Genomic DNA, 25,681 nt, shown 5'->3' with positions numbered 1-25,681 from the left:
TCAACTTGTGTAAACACAATATTGAAGGAGAGCAGCAAATTAATCATTTCGTTGGCTTGCCTTACCCAATTAATGCACCTTTTAGTAAAGGCCTTCCTGCCATGTTGGGATGGTTTTTTTTCCTCCTGTTCCCTTAATCAGAGGGTTTTGGAAAGGCAGAGGAGGGAGATGGTTGTTCTTAGGCACCATGCTCTACACAAGGAGTGTGTTAAAGTGCTCTGATCTTGCCTTCCTTTTCTTCAAAAGCTCCACATTTGTACATGTACAATTTGAGCTCAGGGCTTAGCAGAAACCATCCTTGGGCAAGGCTGGGTGACAGCTTTTGCTTTTCTGAGTAGTATTTTGGCTGGGTATGGCCTCTTCATCTAAGTGATTTTTTAAAAATTCCTTCCTGGATGTGTATATCATCAGTCTCAGTTGATAGGACATGTGCTCCATAAAAAAAATTACTTGAAATTTCAGTGCATAGCTTATATACATACTGTTCAAGACAGGATTCTAGTGGTGAGAAGAGCTGAATCTTCACAGTCCATTCATTTGTTGTCCTCTCACTTCTGACTGGCAGCAAAGTCATCAAGGGATGTCATGGACAGTTAAATGATGTGGACTTTACTGCTTGCTGAGAACCAAACTGTTTTCCACGTAAGCAGCTAAGGTGTTCGCTGACTGTGGAGTGTATTTGCAACTAACTGGGCCTGGACTCAAAGCAGTGACTTGGCAGTAGAAGAACTCTACCCCTTTACCTCTTTCCTTGGTGTTTTGACACTGAAATACATCTTTGCCTAATTGAAAGGTTTTTTCTTTTCTTGCATAATAAAATTAGATTCAATATGGCATGCATGAAACCACCAAGATACTGGCAATGCCTCTGGCTTTTGTATAGAGTCAGCTGCCTTCTTACCAGAAATTTTTAGAGAAATATAGATGAGAGAGAAAAAATTAAAAGGCAGTGATTTGATGGCCACTGTCCAGTTCCTTGTGGCCTAGTGTTTATGGTACAAAGAGTGCCTTTTTAGTTAGCATATTTGGCCTTACTGTCAGAAGTCTTTGCAGTAAGGGTAAAAAGCGGATGAATCACAACTACTCTTTTGCCCTAAGGATGATCCTTCTGTACTAAAGCTGAGAAATATAAATGCTTGTCTGTCTCTGCCAAGCACAGAATGAGCTTTCAATCAGCTTGAGAGTGTGATTTTTTTTTTTTCACTTTTCAAGCCGCAATAAATATACAGCAGCATTACTAGTTTCTTTCAGCTGACTTCAGTGGACAGTATTTCCATATGGTTGGAAACCCTCTCTTGGTGGGAGTTAAATCACACATAAAAGCACCACCACTTAGAGAGTCAAACAGCTGAGATGTGGCTGGAGCTGATAGCACGATGCTTTCACAAAAGTGCTAAGAAAAGTACCCTCTGTCTTGTTGCTGTTTACTGACATGTGATACTGGTTGACATCTGTTGCCCTTCTCATTTGAGGACTGTTTGCTTTACTAACTTTAACATTTCCACATTGCTATGCTGTTGAAGTGCAGATACACAAATCTCCTTGGAGTCCCCAAGGTCCTTTTATGAGAAGCAGAGCTGCCATCATTTGATATCATCCTGCTGGCTGCTTTTTATATTGGAGTTGAGAGAAATAATTCTGTTGCTGTTAAATGTTCTTGGTGGAGTGCAATGTCTAACGCTATATGTTGTCATACATTTGATGTATTATCAGATCAGTACATGCTGTACGGTAGTGTTTGGTTCATTGTCACATGAGATGATTTGTAGTCATTTTATATCATTTGAAATTATTACAGGTAAAAACTTGTCTAAGAAAATGTCAAAGTTTGTTGTAGCAGGTCATATAGCTACTGAAATGACAGATGATCTTAGTCCATAATCATAATGCAAAATTCTCAGGTAATGTAAATCAGTATTGCTCCAGGATTTCAGAGGAGTGACACCAGTTTACTCCAGTGCCCTGATCCAATCAAGCACTTAGGTACATCATCTAACTTTCAAGTAGGCAAGAAGCTTAGTTGAAGATAAGCAGGACTGCCCGTGTGCTAAAGCACTTTACTGGATCAGAGCCCAAACAGGAATCTGACACACAGTTCACTGGTAGATGACACATCTTGAAATGCTAAAGGCTATTACAGCTCTTGCAATTGGTTCATATTATTACCCATTCAGAAACAAGTTGTGGATGCTATAGGTAACAGGATACAAAGTCTTTTGTTAAGTGCTGTCCTTTTGTGGAAACTTAGCATGCTCCATTTTAAATGTCATCCAGTACACAAACGTTCAGATTTGGAATTTCTCAGTAACTCTTTAATGACAAGGAAAGGCAGCTGCAGTAAGTCAGTGTAATATATTGGCTATAACAAAACTACCCATTTACGTTAGCTGAGTATTTGGCGCAGAAGTACTAAAGTTGGAGGCAACATTCTCAGAAATCCAGTACTTAAAGATGTGGCCATATTATTTTTCTAGAAGTAGGTGGTTTAATGAAATAGCACACTAATGAAATGAAATGAAACATGGCCTTTTGTTTGGGCATCGGTGGAAGGAGATGGGGCACTGTGTGTTGGGTTATCAGTGTGACTCACCTGTTTATTAATTCTGCCTGAGAGTGGTGATAAAGATTTTATTATTTATTTTTTACGTTTATGAGAATGGACTGAAAAGGTAATGAAGACCTCTCAGATGCTCGAATGACCAAAGAAATCTATTTAATCCTCTGCCTTTATGCTGAAGGTGCAGCCAGCTTTGCACATTGGCATAGCTCCATTGACTTCACCTGAGTTCTGTATCTTGTGTGCACATACCCGATTACCATATTAGAAGCAACCATAGGTATCCAAATACAATCTCTTCTGACTGTAGGCTCAACACGTATATTGTCGTGCCTTTTAGCTTTTAATAAACTCACATCAGCTGATGTTGGCAAAGAATAAGATTTAGTGTTTTGTTAATCTGCAGAAGTTGAGACTCTTACTAAACCAATGGTATTCTTCTCATCCGTCAGTAAGCCCAAGACCTGGCAAGCAGGAGAAAATATGCTGCCTAGAATAGTTCAGGTTCTGCTGCTGCATATTTTTGTAACAAACCATGAAATGACCATGGAGGAGTTTGTCTAAGGAGATGTACAATTAGTTGATTTTTTTCAAGCAGACTAAAACTAAGATCAGCTTGTAGAAGTTTAATAATATCATAACCTTACAGTTTTTCTAGCTTGCTGGCCCTGTCTTTTCTTGAAGAAAACCATAAATTTGAGGAAACCATAAATGTGTTTTTACAGTAGATAGATACTTTGTTTAAAATGTGTTGTGATCCATCTCCTTTCTATTTTAAGGACAGATTTTACCCACATACTCAGAGACATAGCTGAAGTCATTTGGACCTTGGACTCCCCTTCTGTCCAGGCCATTCAAGCAGGGAAAAGTGTGATAGCAATATTTTATAGGAAGGATGAGTACAAAGGAGGATACCATGGATCCTTTGTAACTGTCAGTAGCCAGTAAGGTCCTTTTCAGAGCATGTCTTTCTTAAATGATGTTCAGGGTGTCAAACAAGTTAAAGTCTCTCTGCCCTCACCTCTTCAATAGCTGAGCAGAACAACCTTCAAGTTATGCACTGGAGAATTGGAAACTCAATCTGGCTACATTGTGAGATTAATTTTCCATCTGGGATTTGCACTCTTGCTATGTCAGCGCAGGGGATCAGACTGTTCTGTGGCAAAGCTCAAGCATGTAGAGTCACAGCGCTAGCTGTCTGAAATGCTTGAGGTTTTTTCCCAATAAATTTTTTGAAGGACAGTATGTTCACTTAGTTGTGGGATTTGATGCCAGTAGTTCGTACCACCAGGACATACTTTTGCCACCCTATATTTGAAGACGTTTTATAACTTACATATACTATGTTGTCCCTTCTTCTAAAGATGTCGAAAGGGGGTTGTTTCTCAAAATTTGCCCTATCTGTGTAGTTTAACAAGACTCTGTTTTACTATCTAGGCATTTCCAATACATTTCATTTTTTTGTGGTTAACAGTAAAGACATTTTTCTTTATACTCTTTCATAGAATCATGGATCTGAAATGGTAGAGGAGAGATCCCGTAACATTTAGGAGTTTTATTAGCAATAGAAGGCAGTTGCTTTATCAGCATATTGGCTTTCCTCATCCTCAGAATTGGAATCCGATTCTCATTCTCCTTTCTTTGTTCAGCTAAGTCATAGGTTCTTGTTTCCTTGGTTTCTTAGATGCAGACTTATAAAACCATTCCCAACCCTTGCTCTCTTTCTTGTTTTGAAGCAACTTTTCACACCCACTGTGTTTAAACATTTCTGAGGCACAGTTTGATACTAGAAATTGTACAGTGACATGTAGAGAGAATCCATATGAAATTGCTTCATGGCTCTGTTTTGTTTTTATTGGGACAAGTGTTCACATAATGATTAGCAAGACCATAATTGTCACTCTTGAGGGAAATACAGGCAGAAAGGCTAACCACCAAGTGGGCATGGAATAGCATAAGTTGCAGATTTTTGTACAAAGATACTCCTCCAGATGAGGGTTGAAATACACTAGAACAACACGAATAAGGAGAACCGCTGTGCCCATATCTTGCTGTGCCTTAGAAGTGCGTATAAGCAGCAAAAATGAGCTGCATTGTCAAATTTCACAGGTGCACTTTTCAGCTAAGAATAATTTATAGGGGATGTACTCAATGTGTAGTACTCCTAGGGGTTGCATTCACCAGGGCATTACCAGCTTTCACTACATAAATACATTTTGACCCATGGTTGTGTGAGCATCTGTTATAAGTTGCTCTTTTCTGCACAGCTTCCAGATAGTCCTTTACCAGGTAGAAATTTTAGGGAGGAGTCTGGGTATGGAAGCTCTGATGGGAACACATTGTTTTGTCAAGGAACAGAGTAAAGTGATGTGGCAATGCACTCCTCGCTAAGCGGAGTGAGGAGTGGTTAGATCTCACCATGTCACTTCTTTTGGAGCTCTGGAAGCATAGGGGACCCTCCAAAGGAAAACACTCTGGAAAATAAACCAATTTCTAATCACTATTTTCTCCTCTGAAGAATCTCTCCACAACAAGAGTATGTGTGGAGGACTGTCCCATCACCAAGCCCAACTTCTCCCTCCCAAAACTGTGGGGTGGAGGATGATAATGTGTTGCATTTGGAAGGTCCCTTCATTGCCCAATCCTGTAGCTCAGAACTGAGTTAAATGCCTTGGATATATTCACCAAAATATTGCTGAGTCTAGCAGCCTTGTGTCAGACTCCTTTTGCTTTCAAAATGTCTGGTAAGACTTGATTTTTGCCTGATTTTCCCAGACTAGTGTCTTCCTATCTGTTGTCATGAAATCAATAGTTTCTGTTAACTTTAAGTTGTTTAGATATTGAATCCTGTATCTTTCTACTAGACTGGGGGAAGCAGTGCTCGAGTGTCTTAGAGCAGACAAATTGGATAAGTGTTAGCCTCTAGGTTGGAAGCTGGCACTTAGCTTAGGTGAAAGAGATGAGTAATGGCCCTAAAGATGCTAAGCTGTTTGAAGCCCTTGTGATAAATGGGGTCTTTTTGTGATGAGCTATCCTCACTTTCTTCGACTGGTTGGTATAAAAGCTTTGTGTATACAAGCACATTACTCATTATTTACTGGTCATGGTTTTAAGTTTGTTTAATTTTGCAATAGTCCCATCTAAGGGATGATTCTTGCATTGCACGAAAGGGAGACTAAGCAAGCTTTGCTTTTCATTTGCTTTGTATAACTTTGCCCCTGTGGAAACACTGGATAGCCAGCACATTTGCCATAAGACACAAAATGCCAGACTTGTGGCTTTCTGGACATGGAAGTTCCACTCATCCAGAGAAGACTGGCATGCAAAGAGAATGAAAAAAGCATGAGAAAGAAGATAGGTGTGATGGAGAATGGGGCTTTCCTTTTTTTGGCACTAAATCCCCGATATCACCACCATCTCCCTCTCCTTACTCCTCCTTACTTTCCTCTTGTATTCTTGCTGCCTTCTTGTTCGTGCCTCTCTTTTGTTTATTTTTTTCCACTTTTTCTTCTTTTCTTATCTGTTGATCCTTCTTCTCTTCTCCTATTTCATCTTATTCCTCTTCTTCTGTTCTCTCTCTTTCTTTCCCTACTCTTTCCATGTCGCAGTCCCTTATTACGTGTCCTCACATATAAAAAGCAAAGACGAAGGGATGGCTTGTGCCTCATTCAGTGGTGCTCCCTCAGGTCTACTCTCAAGGCTTGTAGGACTTCACTAAAGCGCTGTGGTGTAGCCTCTGTTTTATGGGTACAGCATATCCACACAGCACTGATTGGGCTGTGCCAGTGTTCTTGGACTGGAAGAGGAGATGGCATTGATCACATTGCTAAAATAAACTGCTCTCCCTTAGCCAGAGGAATATGAGTTTGTAAATGCCAGCGTTTTATACACAAAATGAAGGATACCGGCTGAGGAAGCCAGCTGCCTAGGTTAGCTGTTTGAGATCTGAAAATGGCAAGTCTTTAAAAGCAGAGAGACAGAAAAAGTAATTTATATTAGAACAAACTCTGTCATGAGTCATTTGACTTCTTTTTCTCTTACACACATAGTTTATGTCTCAGGCCTTCTAAGGCCCGAGCAACATCTGATACTCTTTAGGCTGAGCCGGCTCTAATAGGAGTAGGTTTATGCTTCCAGTTACAGTGTACCACTTAGAACTCTATTTAATTTGAGTCTTGTGTTTACAGGCTGTAACTATTACTTATTTGTCATTTTTATGGTAATAGAAAAGATTGTTTGTCTGTGATTCAGCCCCAGCCATGCTGTTGAATAGTTCTGTGCCCTCAGCAGCAGCAGAGAAAAAGTGACCCGAGAGGGGCTTTGACTTTTTGCCTCATTCACTTTTCTCATGTGGCTTCAGTCATGCAGGTCAGCAGGCACGAGTGGGGATGCAGGTCCCTTGACATCCCTCCCAAACACTGCCTCAGTCTAACAATATCAGCAGAGCATTGCTCCACGTTTCTCACACAGTTTGCATATGAGCTGCACGTGATTTTTCTTCCCTTCTGCTTTAAAAGAGATATCACCAAAGTGTACGCTGTCAGAAAAATATAGCTTTGCCTTTTTTTCCCTTTTTCTTTTTTTGGTCCTCTGCCTTTCCTTCATCCCCTCCTTTCTGCTTGAGGTTTTTGTTTAAATATTTTTACCAAGTGCTTCAGGTGTGAAAATAGTTAATTACAGCTAGAAAATATGAAAGGTGTATGAATTCTTCAGGTCTCATTAACTGCTTGTGCCAAGGCCTATACAGACCTGAAAGGGGAAGGTGAAACACAGCCGAAGATCGGAAAAGCTTATGGGGCGGAAAAGCTTATGGGGAGGGGGGGAAGTGTTCGAACACCCCAGCCAGCTTCCCCGGGCAAGGATAACCCTCAAGGCCCACTGCTAGAAGTGACTGCACCTTAATTAAGCAGCATGACTCTTGTTCCCCCTAGTGGCTAATTACACGGGATGTGTTTCACAGGAGCATTTCATTTAGCTGCCTTTGAACTTCCCTGCCTAATTTTCCTCCCATTCACATTTTTTGCTATGTTTTGTAACTTTCTCAATTTCTCCGAACGATGGCATTTGCCATTCATTCGATTGTGACTTCAGGAAGCAGGAAAATGTGCTATGGATAGATAATACATTATATCTGCAACACAGCAATAGGATTTATGGTTGGAGAGGTTTCTGCACATATTCCACCCATGCTGGATTTTTTTCTGCAGCATTAGCAATAAGGATTAAGGAAGAAGGGCTTTTCTTTGTTTATCACCATCCCCGTTTGTATTGTAACTCCTCGAGTATGAACAGATATGAATGTCCAGAAATGTTAGACACCTCAAATCAGCAGGCTTGTTTAATGTCCTTGAGATAAGAACTGAATTGCCTGGCTTTACAGATCAAACAAATACCACGTAAAATGTAGTGTAGTATTTCTTAGTGACAGAGTTAAAAAACCCTGTCTTTTCCCATGTAGTTCTTATTAGCAGCCTGGTAATGGGAGATAATGCATATATTGGGTGAAACTCATCAGCTGTACAAGTTCAAATCTAACATAAGCCACTGTACTATCAAGTTCTTCTGAAGTTACCTTGGTATAAATAAAAGCAGAATTTTGCCATGAGAAAACACTGTATGTTACCTAACTCGAGAGTCAGAGTACATGGGTTTTATTCCCAGCTTTGCCACTGACTTTGTCTGTGACTTTGGGCAAGTTGTTTAACTTTGTTCTTCATCCAACTGATTTGTGAATCAGATCTAGTGATGTTTAAGTACCTGATAGGCTGGTTTTATAATTATATTAAAGGTGATTGATAGAATGGAAAGTGCAAAGAAAATGAATGATGGTACTAATGGTGTTGCTCTGCTGGATTAAAGTAAGTAAGAATGGAAAGATAGACTGACAAGCCACTTGCACATAATTAAAAAATCTTTTGACTTCCGCACAAGAAAACAAAAGCTTACTTTAGAATTGCAACCAGTTTATTATGTGTGAGAATTTTCATTGCTATGTATATAATATGAAAGATGGCTGATAGAGTATGACATGAATACAACTCAGAAGCTTATATCAATTTTTAATATTTGGAGCATTCATGACTGTTAAAGGTCGTGTTATACATTTACAATGCAATGCACTTCATATGCAGAATTCTTGTTTTTAGAAAATACTTGGGCAGCAAAGGTAGACCACATCCTTTAAAGCACAAATTCACTCATGGTTTGTGCTGGCAATTTCTTAGGAACAACAAAGGCTAATTCAAGATCAGCATTTTCATTCACAGGCTTATAGCTGTAGACATCTAATGCTGTATCTAACACGTATCTGAGAGACTGGGTGTTCTTTTTGCTCAAGTATGGAGCCTTCTAAACTGCAGTTGAAGACATTTGCTGGAGACTTCTGAAAATCAGATGTTATCCTTTTTTGACTGCAGTGTGATCAAGATTAGCAGAAACAACAAATGCATCTTGCATGGCTGAGCGTTTTTTGATTTGCATCTGAAACTGGTTTGTGACAGGTCAGTAACCCAATGAATGTAATGTAAAACATTCAACAGGATAAGACCTCCTTGTTAGAACTGTATCCTTTTTCTTGCATGCCTGGGTTGTATTTTTTTTAATTAAGTTACTGAATTGTAGAATGGCCTGCATTCCTTCTATTCCTGTAAAAATGAAATGACTGACAGCTTTTCAGTTGCACGTAATCCTACTGTTTATTAGAAGAGGAAGGGGCAGGATGGGATCCTAACAAATTTTTCACATATTATATATAGAGAAAAGATTGTTGAGCATGAGATAGCTGCATCTTATCAAGCAGTCTGTTACTGGTCTAGTCTGATTTTATATAGATCTGCAAAAATTAATCTAAGACCAAAAACCAAGCCAGAACAGAACAACAGGTAAGTCCGTTTTAGAAAAGTTGTATAGTAAAATTAAGACTTTTGTCAGATAAAAGTAATTTAATGTCCCTCCTTTCATTCTATACCTGTCACAGCCAAAGAAATACCTTTGAACAAAAACTAGCTTTTTTTTAGATTTGCTGTATTAAGCAATTTTCAAAGTACAAAATTGCTGCTAATGGAGAAGCGAAACAAATCTGGGATTTTGAGCTAGTGCAGTGTTCGTGCAAGTAATTAGCCTGTACAAAAGGAGCATTCATCTTGAAATGACAGATAAACGCTAAGGACAGGATTGAAAACTGTAAATATGTTAGCACTTTAAGCGAGAGCACAGCTTCAGCACTTGTTAGACTCCTCAGCTGCTGTAAACAATATGGATCTTTGAAATGATCTCTGCTGAGATCTCAGCACATTAGATAATGATATAGTTGTTCATTTTTGCTTCTTCTATGTTGTTTTTTCTTTCAGAAAGTACTTTCTGCAAAGAATAGGCCTATGATGCTGCCAGCACACACACTTGTCTTTCTCCAAGAGTAGACCCAGTGAGGGCTGCAGAGTCACTGTGGGGAGTAAAGAACAAGCCTGCGGAGCTGGGCTCTGCCTTTCCCGATTTATGCATGAGTGAGGAACAGTATGTGCAGCTGCAGTACAACTTTCCTCACATGGCTGTGCCTCTACCCAAGGCTAGGAGAGGCTCTTTGAGGTCATCCAGGCTCAGTTCACAGTTAGGATGCTTCTTCAAGTGTGATTTTAAAAGGCAGGCTGTTCAGGTGGCGGTGGTGGTAGCAGTTTCTCTTGTGTAGCTTTGTGAAGGGTTAACAGTGACTGAGCTGTAACAATGGAGGGTTTCATGTTGTGAAAACTGCATACAATAGAAATTAATTGAAACCAATAAATCCGCTTTGCAAAGGACACTATAAAAAGCTTGCATACCATGATAACTCGCAAACACTCACTGACCTTGCTGAGGTTCTGATTGGTGACCTACAAGTGAAAAGCTCCATGAGCCATTTGAGTCTCTGCTATTCATCTCTTCTCTCAGCTTGCTGTCTTTAAATCAAAGGCCAGATCCTCAGCAGCAGGAATTGGCTCAATTCTTAAGATCAGCTGAATCGTGAGGTACCACGTGTTTTTTCTTCAGTTGTGTGCCATATCGGCTAGATTTCCCTCCTAAGTGTTTGATATTAATCTAGTGGTGTTATTGATTCCCATGGAATATGTGAGAAACTGAGGTGCAAGAAAGCTTGCACCAAGATTAAAATTCAGGAGCTGGCGTATCTGACTGCCCTCCTTACAGTCACAGAAGTTGTGCTGGGAAGAGCTTTTCCCCATAAGCACTTCAGGAGCAGTGGGTTAGAAATTTCTCATGAAAGTGAGTGAAGGGGCAAGGTTTGCTTGGAAATAGGGTCCACAAGGTGCAGCTCATTGGGGGCTTCTTAAAAAATGGGAAATGGGATGGGACAGCAAAGTAAAAGTAGGAATGGTGACCGGCTGGGTGTTGTGAGAACGTCCCTCTGGAGGGATTCAGTGCTGTTCGCCTTTCCTGGAGATAAAAAGGACAGCTTATAAACAAGCTCACCAACCCTCCCACCTAGCCAAAATTTGGAGGTGGGAAGGTGGAGGCTGTCTAGTGTGCTCTTCTCTGCAAGACCTCTACTTTAAAGATAACCCCTGGGGCAGGAGGGTGCTATATGAGATCTCGGGCTGTGAGCCAGCCAAACTCAGCTACCGCTTGATGACTGACTCACATGCTAACTGCACTTTTAATTCCAACTAGTGTGTTTTCAGACAGAACCAGCTATTGTTTTGGGCCCAGTCAATTATAAAATGTGCTCTTTTTCTATTTGCCAAATGAATACAAATGCTTTCTTAGAAGGTCTCCTAAGGAAGAAGATGTTTCAGATACCTTTAAAAATTCCTGCTGGCAATGCTGGGTGGCAGGTTTAGATTTGCTCATTAAAAGAGGTTATGTAATATTACTGTAATCAAAGGCTCTTTTATGGCTCTGGGGCAGGTGGGGATTAATAGCCCTTGGTTTTGGTTCTATACAGAAAAATGTCAGGCCTGACAGATATCTAGAGTAGCGATGAGGGTAACACTTGACATTTACCATCAAAGATAGTTTTGTCCCAATGAATTTGTGTGAATTGGTGCCTACAGGTTTTTCTATGCAATAAATGTAATTGCAATACACAGAGAGGTTGTGCATATAAAGAGGTTCCCACTTACAGAGAACTGTATTTACCATTTCCCAATGGTCTCCAAGAGATACAAGCCAAACTTTTTAGGAGGAAGGGGAGCAGAACACCTATTTTGATGTGACTGTTACAGTTTCCTCATATAAATCTCTTCGAATTCTGTATCCACAGGAATCCCACAGTTCAGGTTGGGATTCTCCCTTGCTGCAGTTCGAGCACGTTTGGCAACAGACTGGCCATCCCATCCGTCAGACTAGGCTTCCCAGGTTTTTAAGGCATCAAAAGCTTTCTAGAATTTTGTAGCAATATGTATTCAGCATTTAAAGTGCTTTTTAGGACAGCACTCTTCTTAAAGGACAGTTTTAATGGCAGAAGAGCAAATGAGAGCAGTAGTTTCTCATTCCTAGCTGCCTCTGATTTTCAGACCTGGACAAGAGAGGGTGCCCCTGTTTTTAACAAAACAGGACAATATCATCAGCTGATCAGCGTGCCTTGCTTTCACTCAGTTTAGTCACTTGTAGCCTCTAATTTGGGCAAGAAAAATACTTTCTGGAACAGTGTGCTAGAAAAGGTTGCCAACTCCTTGTCTGTAGTAATCATGGCAAGGAAACCAAATGCCCTCTGCCATACTGCGTCCAGCTCTAGAGCCCTCAGCACAGGACAGACATGGACCTGCTGGAGCGGGTCCAGAGGAGGGCCACGAAGATGATCAGGGGGATGGATGGAACACCTCTCCTATGAGGAAAGGCTGAGAGCTGGGGTTGTTCAGCCTGCAGAAGAGAAGGCTTCGGGGAGACCTAATTGCAGCCTTTCAGTACTTAAACGGGGCTTCTAAGAAAGATGGGGACAGACTTTTTAGCAGGGCCTGTTGCGACAGGACAAGGGGGAATGGTTTTAAACTAAAAGAGGGTAGATTCAGACGAGATACAAGGAAGAAATTTTTTACGATGAGGGTAGTGAAACACTGGACCAGGTTGCCCAGAGAGGTGGTAGATGCCCCATCCCTGGGAACATTCAAGGTCAGGTTGGACGGGGCTCTGAGCAACCTGATCTGGTTGAAGATGTCCCTGCCCGTGGCAGGGGGGTTGGACTAGATGACCTTTAAAGGTCCCTTCCAGCCCAAACTATTCTATGATTCTATGATAGACAGCTATCTTCTCTGTACTGTGCTTCACAAAGAGAAATGGCTGTGCAGTCCAGTTCTAAAGTCTTAACAGATTTCTCATTTCTAGGTTTTACTCTCTGCCTGCCGCATGTTGAATATCTATAAAATATCAGTTTTCTCTTAAGCGATATTGTAATTTTTTGTTGGAGATAGGATGTCTGTAAGCTTACCAGAAAGGCCTGCTTCATATTTTAATGCAGTTTTACTCTCTGTTTTAACATCTCAACCTTCTACTGGTTTACAGTAGTGAAATACTTTTTTTTTAAAGGTCTCGTGTTTTTTATGAGCCCCTGTCCAGGGTGATTTCCCAAATGCAGTCCAGATTGGGTAAAATGTAAGCATATTTCTGAGGTATAGTTTTTTTAATAGTAAACCACACATCAGATTAACTAGATAAAAAATAATCCCAAATCAAAACTCACAGCAGGGATTTCCCTCATTAAGCTCAGGTAGACACTGGAGCATGACAAAGAATATATCTGAAACATGAGGAGAAAAGGGAAGTCTCCTCAGCCAGCGTTGGAAAGATGGCAAGAAAAATTAGATGGAGAAGAGTGAAATGTCGCTAAGTTTCATTTTCTTGATGGAGTAACCCTAAAGCAAAGTGTAGGCAGAAGTTGTTTTTATGACTAAACCCCAGCTAGATACCCCAAAAATGCTAAAACCCACCGAGTGGGGAAATGAACAGAGAGACGTGTGCAGATTAATTAGATCGAAAAAATGTTTTGACAGCATAAGTGAACATATGGAAAGAATTGAGAGAACTCGATCCAGTTCCCCATGTGTAAATGATGCCTTAGCCATAGCTCATAAAGCAAATACAGATGCAAAAAAAAAAGAAAAACCACCCTTTCCTATCCCCTCCCCCCAGTAAACCCCAATCCATTGCCAGATGGCAAATAAAAGTTTGAACTCAATGACTAAACGCGAGGAAAGCTGTATGTTCAGCATGAACGTGAAAAGAAATCAGCTGAATAAATCTGAATTTTGCACCTTAAAGGAAGTGGTGCAGTTCAACTAAATACTGTGTCAAGTACACAGCCGAGTGTCAGGATATCCTGTGCGGATGCAACTTCTCTGTTTTACCCTCCCCTGTCCAAATGATGACTCCTGCTTTCTGTCCAGCTCATTTCTTTTGTTGTGCAAGTTAGTGTAGAAGCACACACGTGCCCTGCCTGCCCCAAAGGTTTTACCACCTAAAATTGAGGGTAAAAGCATTAGGACAGATACTGCAAGCAGCGGGTGAGAAGGGAGCCAGAGAAGCAAAATAACTTGTTTCAGGTTGTGCAGAAGAGCAGCGCTCCCAGGCTTAGTGTACCCAGTCACCAGCAGCGATGAGCATGGAGAGCGCTGATTTAGCCTATAGCTATAGTGCAGTCCCTTGCATCGGGTTCTGATGTGGGAATCTGCTTTCTTGAGTCCCAGGTGAGCTTGCTTTCTGTTAAACAGAGCTGCCTGTCAGCATAATGTTCCTAAGCCTAAAAAGTGGGTTAAATCAATATATTTTCATATGGTTTATATGGACAAACCTTCTTAGTCTATTGTAACAGCGATGCTGTGTGTGGTTAACAAATTTATTCCACCTCAGAAGGGGGTGAGGGAAATGTACTGTCTGTCCCAGTTGGTGGTGTAGTCAGGGAGCCTCCCCTTCGGTAACGAAGCTGCCAGCCGTGGCATCGCCACCCACAGTGTGGGACCGGCGAGGAGGCAGAGTGGGCCCCAGGTTGTGGAAACCAGCCTGGTGGGCAGGCTGGGCAGACCTCTGTGCTGCTGTGGTTGCATCTTAGCAGTATCTGTGCTAGCCGTATTAAAGCTGTCTTGGATCTCCATACACAGCCATTGTAAAATGGACGTACACTTCATGAATAACCTATACAAGCTCATGTCAGGGTAAGTGCGGCTAAACCATGCCCCAGCTCTGGTGCAGACCGCTTAGATGTTGCCCACAGGCTGTTGATTCATGGCACCCAGTGTCAGCAATCTGTGAAACTGAAACAGGAGCTAAACACTTGGGCTCTTTCCATTGCACGGGTAAGCCGAAACCCCTGCTAAGCTGTCAAGTTTGCATCCAAGCAGCTTTGGGCACTAAGAGGTGCCAGCAACGGAGCCCTTACAAAGCAAACTGCTTAATTATTTGATAGTCAAAGGCAACTCGGGGGAGTGCGGAGTCAAATCAACAACAAACCAACCTATATTTAGTAGCAGTGTGGCTGGAGCTTAGACCCAAACATAGTTTCCAGCTGATAGATGATGTGGCAATCATAGCTGACCCTCATCCCATTCTAAATTTGGTCTGCGGAATAAGTAATTAATATCATCGCTAGCACAACAAGCCACCCTTTACAGCAGCTGCATTGCCACTGCTGCTCCTCTTATGTCTTTGTCTGTCGGCTGGCCAGCCTGGCTGAAGCACAAGCTGTGTGCGACACTGAGCGACGGTGGCCACAGTCTTCTGACACGCAGTGTAGTCACCAAAGCAGAGTAAAAGTAGGTGCTCTGGAGTGGTACCGTGGCCTTATCTGCACTTGTCTCTACTGTTACATGATCTCTTTTCCATTTGTTCTTGTCTCTGATACTAAGGAGTGAAAACCATGCTCCTACAGTACAGGACAGGTCAAGTGGTACGTTCTTTAATGAGGCATGGAGGGCTGCAGGAGGACTGAGAGCTCTGTATACCACCTACAATACAAGATTAGGGACAAACCTAGAGTTTACAAATTGTGTGTACAAGCCAAACCAGACCTGGGAGAAAACAATGGCGCAGCCTATTTCAGAGAGAGGTAACTGAAACTTAAAAGACTAAATTATATGTCCCAGAGAACTTGGGGAATCTGTTGCAAACTTTCTGGATCCTGATTCAGTGCTTGAACAAGAAAACCACCTTGTTGCAGTACTGAGGATCCGTCCAAGGCCCATCCAGTTGGCCCTGTCAACTGAAGTTGGATGGTTTAGGGGTAGAATAACGTTGGGCTCCTTCTCAACTACCTGCCTGATTTCCCTCCACCACAGTAACAGTCTTTAATAAACAAATATGTAAAATATTCCTCTAAGATGTGCCAGTGCTGTTATCTAACGTATGGATAGTGAGACTCAAAAGGCCGGTGACTTTTGCTGGAAGACAGACTTGAACTCAAGTGCTGAGCTGGTGTCCTGCTCGCTGGACCTCCATCCTTCCGCCCTCCTCTTCCTCCTTCTCTGTAGTCTCACTTACAGACGCAGACAGACAGAAACACTCTCTCTTTCTCTGAGGTTTGATACAAACACAGAAATCTATGTTGGAACAGAGCAAAAGGAAAATACAAGCTTGTGTGAAATTTTCCACCTTTTCACTAAATGAATGAAAGCCAAATTTTCACACTTTGGTCTTAGGTGTGAAATTTTTGCCCAGCTCTAATATTTATCCATAATGTGTTTTAAAACTTGGCTTGCTCCATTCAGAATACCACAGGGAATTGAGTTACAGATTTTGGGCTTTGTGCATGCTGCCAAGATCTGCCCCTATAACTCAAACAAATTTAGGGGGGGGAAAACCCCACTAGAAAAATATTGTATATGGTCCATCACATGCTTTCTTCATGCAGTCATATACCACTAAAAAGTAATGTTCTGCTAGGGCTCTTTTGCATAAATACATTCATGTAACTCCTCTAGGCATAGATAAGATGAATTTTGCATCTCCAGGCTATTGAGTAAGCAGTAAGCAATCCCTAAATAAAAGCCTGTAAGAAAATAGCAGCCTTGCTTACAATTCTTAGAAAAGTTTAAAAGTGTTTCTCGAATATCAGCATTTCAAGAAATCTGTTTATTCCCCTCAAATCCAAATATATCTCTGACTGGACTTCTTAAAATGATGTTAGTTAGCATCTGTTAGTCTCAGCTTATGTGTGTGGAATAGCAATGAGTGAGAGAGAAGTTCTTCACTGTTGAAGAACAGTAAAAAATATTACATGTAACATTATTTACTGTATTTGTTCTGAGGACTTAGAAGTGTAAAGAAAGTCAGTCTGTTAGTTTGAAGGTACTTACACCTGCTGAATTCTGCAAATCAGAACAAATCTGGTGGGGAAGAATGTTCCTACATTTCAGTCTGTTGTGAATGGGGCAACTTTTAAATTATTTTCCTTTGATGCTGGATCTGTGACAGTAGAGCTGTACAAAAACACCAGAGTCGAGACTGACTTGAGTGGGAGCCTGGGTAATGTCTTCAGGGTAATGAAGGCGGAATTCGCATTTCCAGGCTCTGTATGGTTCAGAAGTTGAGACTGACCTTCCATGCATACACTCGTGTCATTCTCAGGAATATGTGAAGAAGCACGTTTGCTGGTACAGATTTCTCACTGTGTTTGGCTGTAAGAATGGCAGCATGTGATCACTTGGCTTGTATTGCCACAATAAAAATGAATATAATTTCCTACTTTTGCATAAGTACTAAGATGAGGTGAATTAACAACTTCAGTTTGGGAAGAAGAAGAAAAGCCATGCATCTCATTCCAGCTTGTTCTGAGATTCCTGAATTAGTTATGTTATAATTTATGATCCAAACCAGAGTTATTTTTCATCCTTCCCATCATATGTAGGCCAGTCATTCTTGGTGCAACAGAACCATGGCTGGTTCACTGGACAAGCCATAAACCAGCAATGTTCACAGAGAAAACTTGCTTAATTTGAATTTGAGTACACCTCTTGGTTTTCATTACTGTCCGAGGATCCTTCCTCCGAGTAGCTGGCAGACTGTTGCTGTAACTGGAGCATGGTATGCTACACAATTTGGTGAGCTTTGCTGTGTGCTTTTGTATGTGCAGGCCAAACGCTTTCAGCCACTGACGTTGCACAGTAAAGCTTTAGATGATATGTCGTCGTTTTCACTGTTAATAACTACGCAAGGTAAAAGTCCAAAGATTCCTTGGGGTTATCAAAATGAGTAAGTGGGGAGAACACAGCTGGGAAATTGCATTTGTGCCTGAATGCCTCATCCATTTAATTTTGGATACAATTTTTAAAGTACCTAAATAAAGCAAAAGCCCAAATTCTTAATGGGACTGATGTTCCCAATTTCAATGGGATTTAGTTACTTGACTTCCTTACCTAAAGGCTGGAGTTCCTATATCTGATTTTGCATTTGATGCAAAATTGATTTGATGTTCTAAGAGCCTACATCCCATTAATTTTTAGTAATATTCAGCCACATAAGTCCTTGAGTCACTACTGAAAATCAGAATTAGGGACTATTCACAAGTGGGCTAATCCTCCTCGGCTCCCTCTCTAGTCCCAAGGGAGATGGGCTCCTCTTGTGGGATGAGCAGGATCGTGCTGGGTGCTGAGACAGCCCTTGCAGGAGCCCACTGACTAGGGACTCGGAGAAGTCCGGTCTCCCAGTCTGGAGTGTCCCTCTGAGTGCCTCCTGTGGGCTGCTGATGCCAGGCTGCCATGCTTTTCCTGGCGCCTCCTGACCTGACAGAGTAGCCTGCTGCTGTCTGTCACACAGTGTTAAAACATTTTCCTTTCCATTATTAAAGGGACAAAGGTTGAAATTTCCAGCTTTTACACGCTGTGTCAAATTAGGGTTTCCCTAGGATATAGGGTTTTCCCTGGGTTCCAGATAGGGTTTCCCTGGGAGATCTACTGCCAGTTGAGGCTTCCCTGGTGTCTTAAACTCACCCCCTGCCCCAGATCATGCTGAAGAGCAGAATTCAGCCACCAGTACCGCGTGAGTTTGAATGACCACTGACCTTCCCAGCTGGGTCGCCCTTCCAGCAGCAAAATGGCATCTTGTTCTGAAATCTTGGTGGGCCTTGGAGAATTTGGTTCCCTGGGCCTGTGTTCCTTCTGTCCCGGGCAGGATAGCCCCGTTTGACTAACTCTCTCCATGGTAAGCAGAGTGTTTACTGGCTTGTATCTGTCTCAGCTTTGACACTCTAACAAAAGGTTAAAAATTATGAATGCATCCCTTTATTTCTGCTCCACAGTGCCTCTCTTTTTTCTGTGTAAACCCTTCACTTGCCTCTTGCCCAGCCTTTAGAAATGATGATCAAATGCGAACTTTCAGGGTTTATTTATAGCATAGCCTTTATGGAAAGAGAGAAAAGAAATGATTAAAAAGCAATTTTACAAAATATTTTGTTTTAAGAGAGAATTCATTGTGTTTAAATCACTGTATTCATTGTACTGTCTAGACTGGCAAACAAAGAAGATAGAGCGTCATTCAAATTAAGACTGTGAAATTCTTGGTGGCTGGAATTATGGATTTGGATGTCAACCCTCAAACAAACTATTTCTGAACAGCAGTATTATCACTTTGCTATATTTAAGGCTTTGTTGGAGACAGAACAGTGCACAAGGTTGATCTGATTCAGTAATGCGATTCTAATGTTCCTTTGTTTCCGATTTCATTATAAATTCATATTTTCAATGTTCTGTTCCTCTTTGTCCCCAGAAAATTGTTGAAAAGACTCTCCTCTGGGAGTAAAGTTTTTGTTCAAACTAACAATGACCAAACTGACTTTAAAAAACAAAAAAACACACAACCGAAATGCAAATTAGGAGAGGGAATTCATTTAGGATATTTTGAGCAACCTAGAATGAGTGAGTTGTTGAAAATTGCTGGCTGTGTATTTTTTTAACATGTTATTCCACATTACTCTGGTAGTTGCTGTGAGACCTTAATCTGTGGATTCTCAAAGACCTATGTATTTTCAGTAGATGTAAAAATACAGAAGTATTTTACCTGATGAACTGGAAAGACATGGCGTCTTCCTCCTTAGCCAAACGTGGATAGATGGGTGAACCAGCAGAAGATAAGCAGCAGCCAGGCCCCGTTCCCTAGTTTAGATCAGGGCCTGAAGGACTAGTTTTCCTTTAGGGACCTCTCTAGCCTGTCCTGCTGCCAGCCCCATCATAGAATTATAGAATCATAGAATCATTTAGGTTGGAAAAGACCCTTAAGATCATCAAGTCCAACCATAAACTCGGAGCAGTGGCTCCCTCCCCCGGCTGCCCGTCAGAGGATGGGGCCTCTGTGCCAGGGGTTTCAGGTTTGGGGAGACCTGACAGGGAGCATTAGGCGGCTTTCATCAGCCCTGTGGAGACTTGGCTTGACCCTTTGAAGACCACCGCTGCGAAGCGCTTGCTCTGAGGGCTGGAGTGTGGCAGGTGCCCCGTGTGTGTTGGGCCCCAGCAGGGTGGCGGAGGCACAGGAGGGGAGCGAGGGGACGGGAGGGAGGGAGCGGGGCCGGGGCCGGGGCTGCAGTGGCCGGTGGGACAGCCATGCGGACCAAGGCTGCCCTCAAACCTTCCACGCCTGGTGGAGTCCGTGCTGGTGTCTGTTCTCTCTTGAACCAGCCTGAGGAGACCGGTAGTTAGACGAGTAACACTGTAAAAATAAAACCTGTCTGAAGATGTGTTTATCTCAAAAGGCTGGCTTCTTTCCCAAAGAAGCAGTAATGCATTTTTCAGCACTGGAAGTCGTTAAGAGGCCCCGGAGTAAAGCAGAACATGAGTGTGTAGAATACTTATGGCAGAAGCAGAGCGTGTCCTGGGAACGGGGCTGTCTGTGTCCTGTTCTCTTAACGCTGCCCAGAACGGGGCAGCAGCAGGCAGACCCTGCGTCTGCATGGTGGGGGTGGGGGGCAAAGTTTGGCCCTCCCTTTCATTTTTGTTACACCTGAGAAAAAAGTGGATTTGTCTGAGACGTTTAGACCCTTTAGATGTCTTGGTTTTATTTTCATGCAGTATCTCCAAGGCAATTCAAAAAGAGATGTAAAACAGGCAGCAGGGAGCAGAAAGCAAGGCGACTCTTTCCATTAGTGAGAGTGCTTCGAGGGGCTTTGTCTTTGCCTTACCTTTTCTGTAAGACACGAAACTATCTGGAAGAGCGGTATTGATTGTAACAGAGGGAATTGTCTTTTACTTCGAGGTTTTTTTTTCTGTGTGTTCATTCATTTTTTTGGGTAGCCTCTAAATCCAGCTGGCCGTGTAAGGGAGTTGTAAACCGGAACAATGCTTGAGCAAGTATCACCTGTTAAAGAACAGGGAATAAATGCCCGTTTCTCTTACTGGGAAAGATACCAACCTTTCCATGCCAGTATTTTAATCTGGCTGGTGTGCAGAGCCTCTGTGCCAGCAGGCTCACATGTCCCAGAGAAAAGAACACGCTATCTCACTGGAAGTGTTATTTCAAGGGTATTTCTTGGAGAATCAAAGTCCAATCAACTTCTGCACGTATGAAAGAGTATAGGCATATGAGTGCACAGAAACACTCCCTGCTGTTTTATCAGAAGCACTAACAGAGTAAATCCTGACTGGACCATCACTGGCAGTGCTTTTTACTTTGGTAGAGCCGCAACTTCATCCAGTAGTAACCGCCTGAAGCTGACAAATGTAGAAAGCAGGTGTTCCACATTCTAGTAGCACATTTGGACCGGCAGTATAAAAGGACGTGTTGATGCTGAAGGATGAAGCAAACACGCCCAGAACATGCCAGGTAATACTGCAGGTCCAGCCAGCCAGGCAGGGCTGGGGACCGCCTGCTGCTCTGGCACACGGGTGGCATCCCAGGCACTTTGTGCCTAGCTGAGCAAACACTGCTGTGCATGGGAGAAAGAGTACCTGCTGGCTTCACAGGCAGCCCACCTACTCCCTGCATTTAGGTCACAATCATTATTTCTTTAACACGAGGGAAATGGGAAACCAGAAGATGTAAGGTCTGCCGGTCATCTTACTTATCCTCAGAGCCTCCCTGCCTGTCCTGGCCTGGTGAAACTGTGCTTACATTCCTCATCTACGTTGTAAAGTTCTAGGAGATCCTCAGCTGTAAAATGCTGGATTAGTGGGAAGCAAAGATTTTACTACAGCAGATATTAGAGCCTATAAAATCATCCAACGCTTTTAAAAATCTAGCCATAGTATTTGACTAGATGGCTTCCAGCGGCAGCACAGGCTGACTGTTCCCCAGGAGTTCTCACAGTGCTGTGCTTTAGGCACTAACATTAAAACAGGTTTAGGGTCCTGCTTAGAAACTATGAACACTGATAGAGATTTAGCCAGACACTGATTCCTGAATCCTGATCTTTCATGTTTAACACTGTTCCATCTGAAAGCTATTGCTTTAATGCTCCTTGTGAAATAACTTCCCCTGAAAATAGCCTGTGTGCCTGCTGCCTCCACCCTTGCCTGAGAGCTTGATCTTCTATTAACATCGGTGAGTAGTGTCTCATTCCAGTGGGATTGCTTAGGAGGATCCACAGAAAATCAGAATCTCACAGAGATCGGGAAAGGAACCAAATTATTCGGTCCTTTCCCTTCCACAGGGGACTCTGTCCCAGAGACTCCTTCTGCAGGGGATTCTGCGAGATCCCTTCATCTGACTGTTTTGGCCAGAAGCAGAGTAGGATCAAAGTCTGTCTCGTACCCCTTTATACTGGAATGTGAGGGCAGCTGTGGGCTCCATAACAGAAATCTGCAAGTTACCTTTAGCTTCTGGAGCACACTCGAGTCCTCCCTTGCTGCAGGGAATTGATGCTTTAAGAATATGATTAAGGGATCTCATGTAAAGTATCATTTCATTTGAGAAATCTCCCCTCCGGGGATGCAGTGTTTAACATTTCCTTTGGTTAGTGTAAACAATGAAAGATAAGTCTGTTCTGCCTCGGACTCCCAGTAAGAAAGAGGAACAGATTTTGGTTTACTGAGGGGTCTGCAGTACTTTGTTCTCATGACTACTATATAATGGGATTGAACATATTTTATGCCATCTGGCCTGTTCAGCCGAAACAAAATACATCAGTAATGTTCCGATTGGTTTTGAAACATCTTGTTCTTGTCAAAAAGTATTTTAAATCAAAACAGGCTTTTCCAGTTTCTGTTTGTCTTTTACTAGGAGGCCATGGCGAAAATGGGGAAAATTGGGAGAGTCGTGCAGCCTAACCATGAGCATAAAAGGTAATCCTGACTTTTGTGTGTTCATCCGTGAGAATTCACCGAAGATGAAGTTGAGGTCCGTCTCTTTATAGCTCTGCTTGAATGCAGCAGTATTTCTCACCCAGATTTTTTAAGCATTAGGCGGGCATCCAACTCTTCAGCCTGGCTGAAGGCAGCCATTTGCTGCCAGTGGGGTGTGAGCCCCGCAGCCGGTGACTCTGCCGTGCCCGTGGCTTTCCCTGGCCAGCGCCAGCAGCGCGAGGGATGTGCTGAAGGGTTCCGAGGCCGCCGGGCGGTCAGAGCAACCCAAGCTGCAGTTTCGGAGGGGCTGCACTCCCGACTCACCGAGACCTCTGCATGATTTCGCGTCCGCTCCGCCGGCGGAGGGGCCCGACCGCGCGGGGCCGAGGCGGGGGCCCGGGGCCCGGGGCCCGCGGGCGCTGCGGGGCCGCTCCCCCGGCGCGGGGCGCGGGCGCCCCCTGGCGGCGGCGGCGCGGCGCTGCGGGCGGCCCCGGGGGTCGCGGGGTCCGGCGTCAACAGGCGCTGCAGAAACCGGGGGGGGTGAACGGATGGGGAGCCGTGAGCTCCCCTTTGCTGAGCCCTGGGGCCCCGCCAGCGGGTGTAGATGGGTCGAAGAGCAGCGAAGCCCCAGTGGCTGCCCGCTCCCACCACCGAGGAGAAACTGGCTGAAAATCGGAGCTGGCCATAGGGTAAACAAAAGGTACAATTATAACTTGAAAACACTTGTTTGGGTGGAAACGGCACTCTGGCAGCATACAGGACGCTGATCCTAGTAAAACTTGTAATTAGGGAAGAGTCAAAGCTTCTTTGATGCTAAGTGAAGGAAGTAAACGTATATTTCAGGGGATTTAAATCTTAAAATCTCAGGCTTTGTTGAAATTAACTTTCTTATACAGATTTTATGACAAGAAATATGAAGTATTTTTGAAACTTGTGGAACATCAGAGAGAGTATCGCTCCATCATGAACAGTTGCTAATCTGGAGTCATATAATCTGGGAACAGCAGGGATAACGAATTTCCAGATACTTGTGATGAGGGTAATTTCTTCTTACTGTACTGTCTATGTTAAAAGTATACTTTTATCATTTAAAGCGTACATTTTAATTTTTAATGAGAAATAAAATGTCCTCACTTCACTGTGAAGCACTGGGTATTTTCTGTCAATAACCCCTGCACCTCAGGGACAAGGAATAATCACTTGCTCCCGTCAGAGAAGACAAGACAACCAGCTGCGGGTACCCCAGTGCAGCATTTAGACTGGCCACAAGCAGGAACAGCACAAGAAAAAACAAAACTGACTGGGATGGACTTGAATTGCTGCCCTTGTTTTTCACAGGTAACTACACCTGGCATCACACACATGCTCCTTTTAATTCTACTATCTGCTACAGCTAAGACCCAAACATGATTTCCATTGGAAAGTTCTTTTTGTTTTTTCTTTTTTACTCCAATTATAGTACTTCTTTAGTGGCTGATATTTAAGAATCACTTTTGCAGCTGTGCAATCTTTTTCTCTCTGTTTTCTTCTGTTCCCTGCTCTCTCTTTTCTGTCTCCATTCTGGCAGCGCAGTCGTTTTGCTACCAATAACTTGTGCCATTTTGTCTTTTGCAAGTAAGTCGCCCTCAGTGCGCATTAATCACTGTGCAGATGTGAAACGGCCCACTGTTGACATTGAAAGACTAGGCTGAGCAGACACAGTTGCTGAAAATATGTTCATAATGCAGGTGCATTCCTTCCATCCTGCCAGCTGCCTCGCGGGGAGTCGGCCCTGAAACAGCCCAGCTCTCCCCGTCCGTTCTCATCACGTTGCTTCAGCCAGACCCAGCTCAGAGCAGACACAGCCCGCCAGCTGCAGAGCTGAACTCCGCGACAGCAGGTACAGGGAACGCAGAGGGAGAGAGAAAGGGTTTTCCTTCCTTAGACTTGCATTTGTCAAGGCTCAGAAATGTTCCTGGCTGCCTGCTGGCCAAATCCAGTCAACAAAAGGCTTTTATTTGTTCCCAGGTGATTTTGAAGGTTGCTCTGGATAGTTAGTCCGACAAGGTACTGCCAGGCTCACAACGATAGGTCGTGGTGTAACTGGGCTGTGGAAGGAGAGAGTTTGGACACTCTGGTTGAATACAGCAAAAATGTTTCACCCTCTGACAGTACAAATTGGTTTGATCTTGCAAGATCCAAACACTGCCAGTGCCTTCAGTGAAAATCTCTCAGAAATCCTTTCTTTCTCTGCCATTTGTCCGTTACTTCTTAAAAAAAGATACTATTCTGTTTAAAAAGCAAAACCGGGGTCCCCAGCTGAAGGAGAGGATTAAGAAGCGAGGGGTGATAGAACAGAAGAGCATATTCAGATCAACTACAGCTCTGTTATAGGCCACTCATAAGAACCCTTCTTTTCTTCAGCCTGCGAACTGCCACCCTCTTGGTGAGCCTGCATTATGCACGAGAAACAACCTACAGTCCCTTTCCATGGAGTCCGTATTCATATAGATGGACTCCATCTTTATACACTTAGCTTGATAGAAATTCCATTCTTTAGTATTGGCATAGGCTGTAATTCCCAGTTAAATGCAAACAGAAGTTACACAATAACAAAATTACACTTAGAGAACTTGGAAAAGAATAGTTTCTGGGTTTTTTTATGTTAGCAGTCAGCACTCAAAAACATCTGGTAATTTTTTTAAAGAAACAATGCACTTCCTGCCTTGTAGTTCATGGAAAAGCAATTGTTGCCATTTCCAAAGTACCCATTGTTAAGACAAACAGCTTTACAAGTTCAGGGACATAATTAAAGACAATGAAAGTTGATGGGAATAAAATGAAGAAACATCATAACAAAAAGAGTATAACAAGCAAGAAAACAACTGCAACATAATGGTGTATCATAGCTTACAATTCAAGGGCACAATAAAATATGTCAGCTGAAAATACGTAGAAGGAAAAA

The 25,681-nt window shown here is 42.8% G+C and overlaps 1 protein-coding gene across 1 annotated transcript in view; it reads left to right on the top strand.

Moving 5' to 3' along the window:
* The window catches only part of FGGY (FGGY carbohydrate kinase domain containing), a 149,736-nt gene that overhangs the window by 122,755 nt on the left and 1,300 nt on the right, over window positions 1–25,681 (top strand). Inside the window, exons 15-16 of the mRNA XM_075155678.1 lie at window positions 22,676–22,737; window positions 23,634–24,616. Coding sequence (XP_075011779.1) covers window positions 22,676–22,737; window positions 23,634–23,715 — 144 coding nt within the window. The 3' untranslated portion in view covers window positions 23,716–24,616. The remainder of the gene's footprint in view (window positions 1–22,675; window positions 22,738–23,633; window positions 24,617–25,681) is intronic.

The sequence above is a fragment of the Calonectris borealis genome, chromosome 8, assembly GCF_964195595.1.
Source record: "Calonectris borealis chromosome 8, bCalBor7.hap1.2, whole genome shotgun sequence".
NCBI lineage: Eukaryota > Metazoa > Chordata > Aves > Procellariiformes > Procellariidae > Calonectris > Calonectris borealis.
Note: the sequence above shows the minus strand (reverse complement) of the source record. Positions and strands in the feature narration are given on the sequence as shown.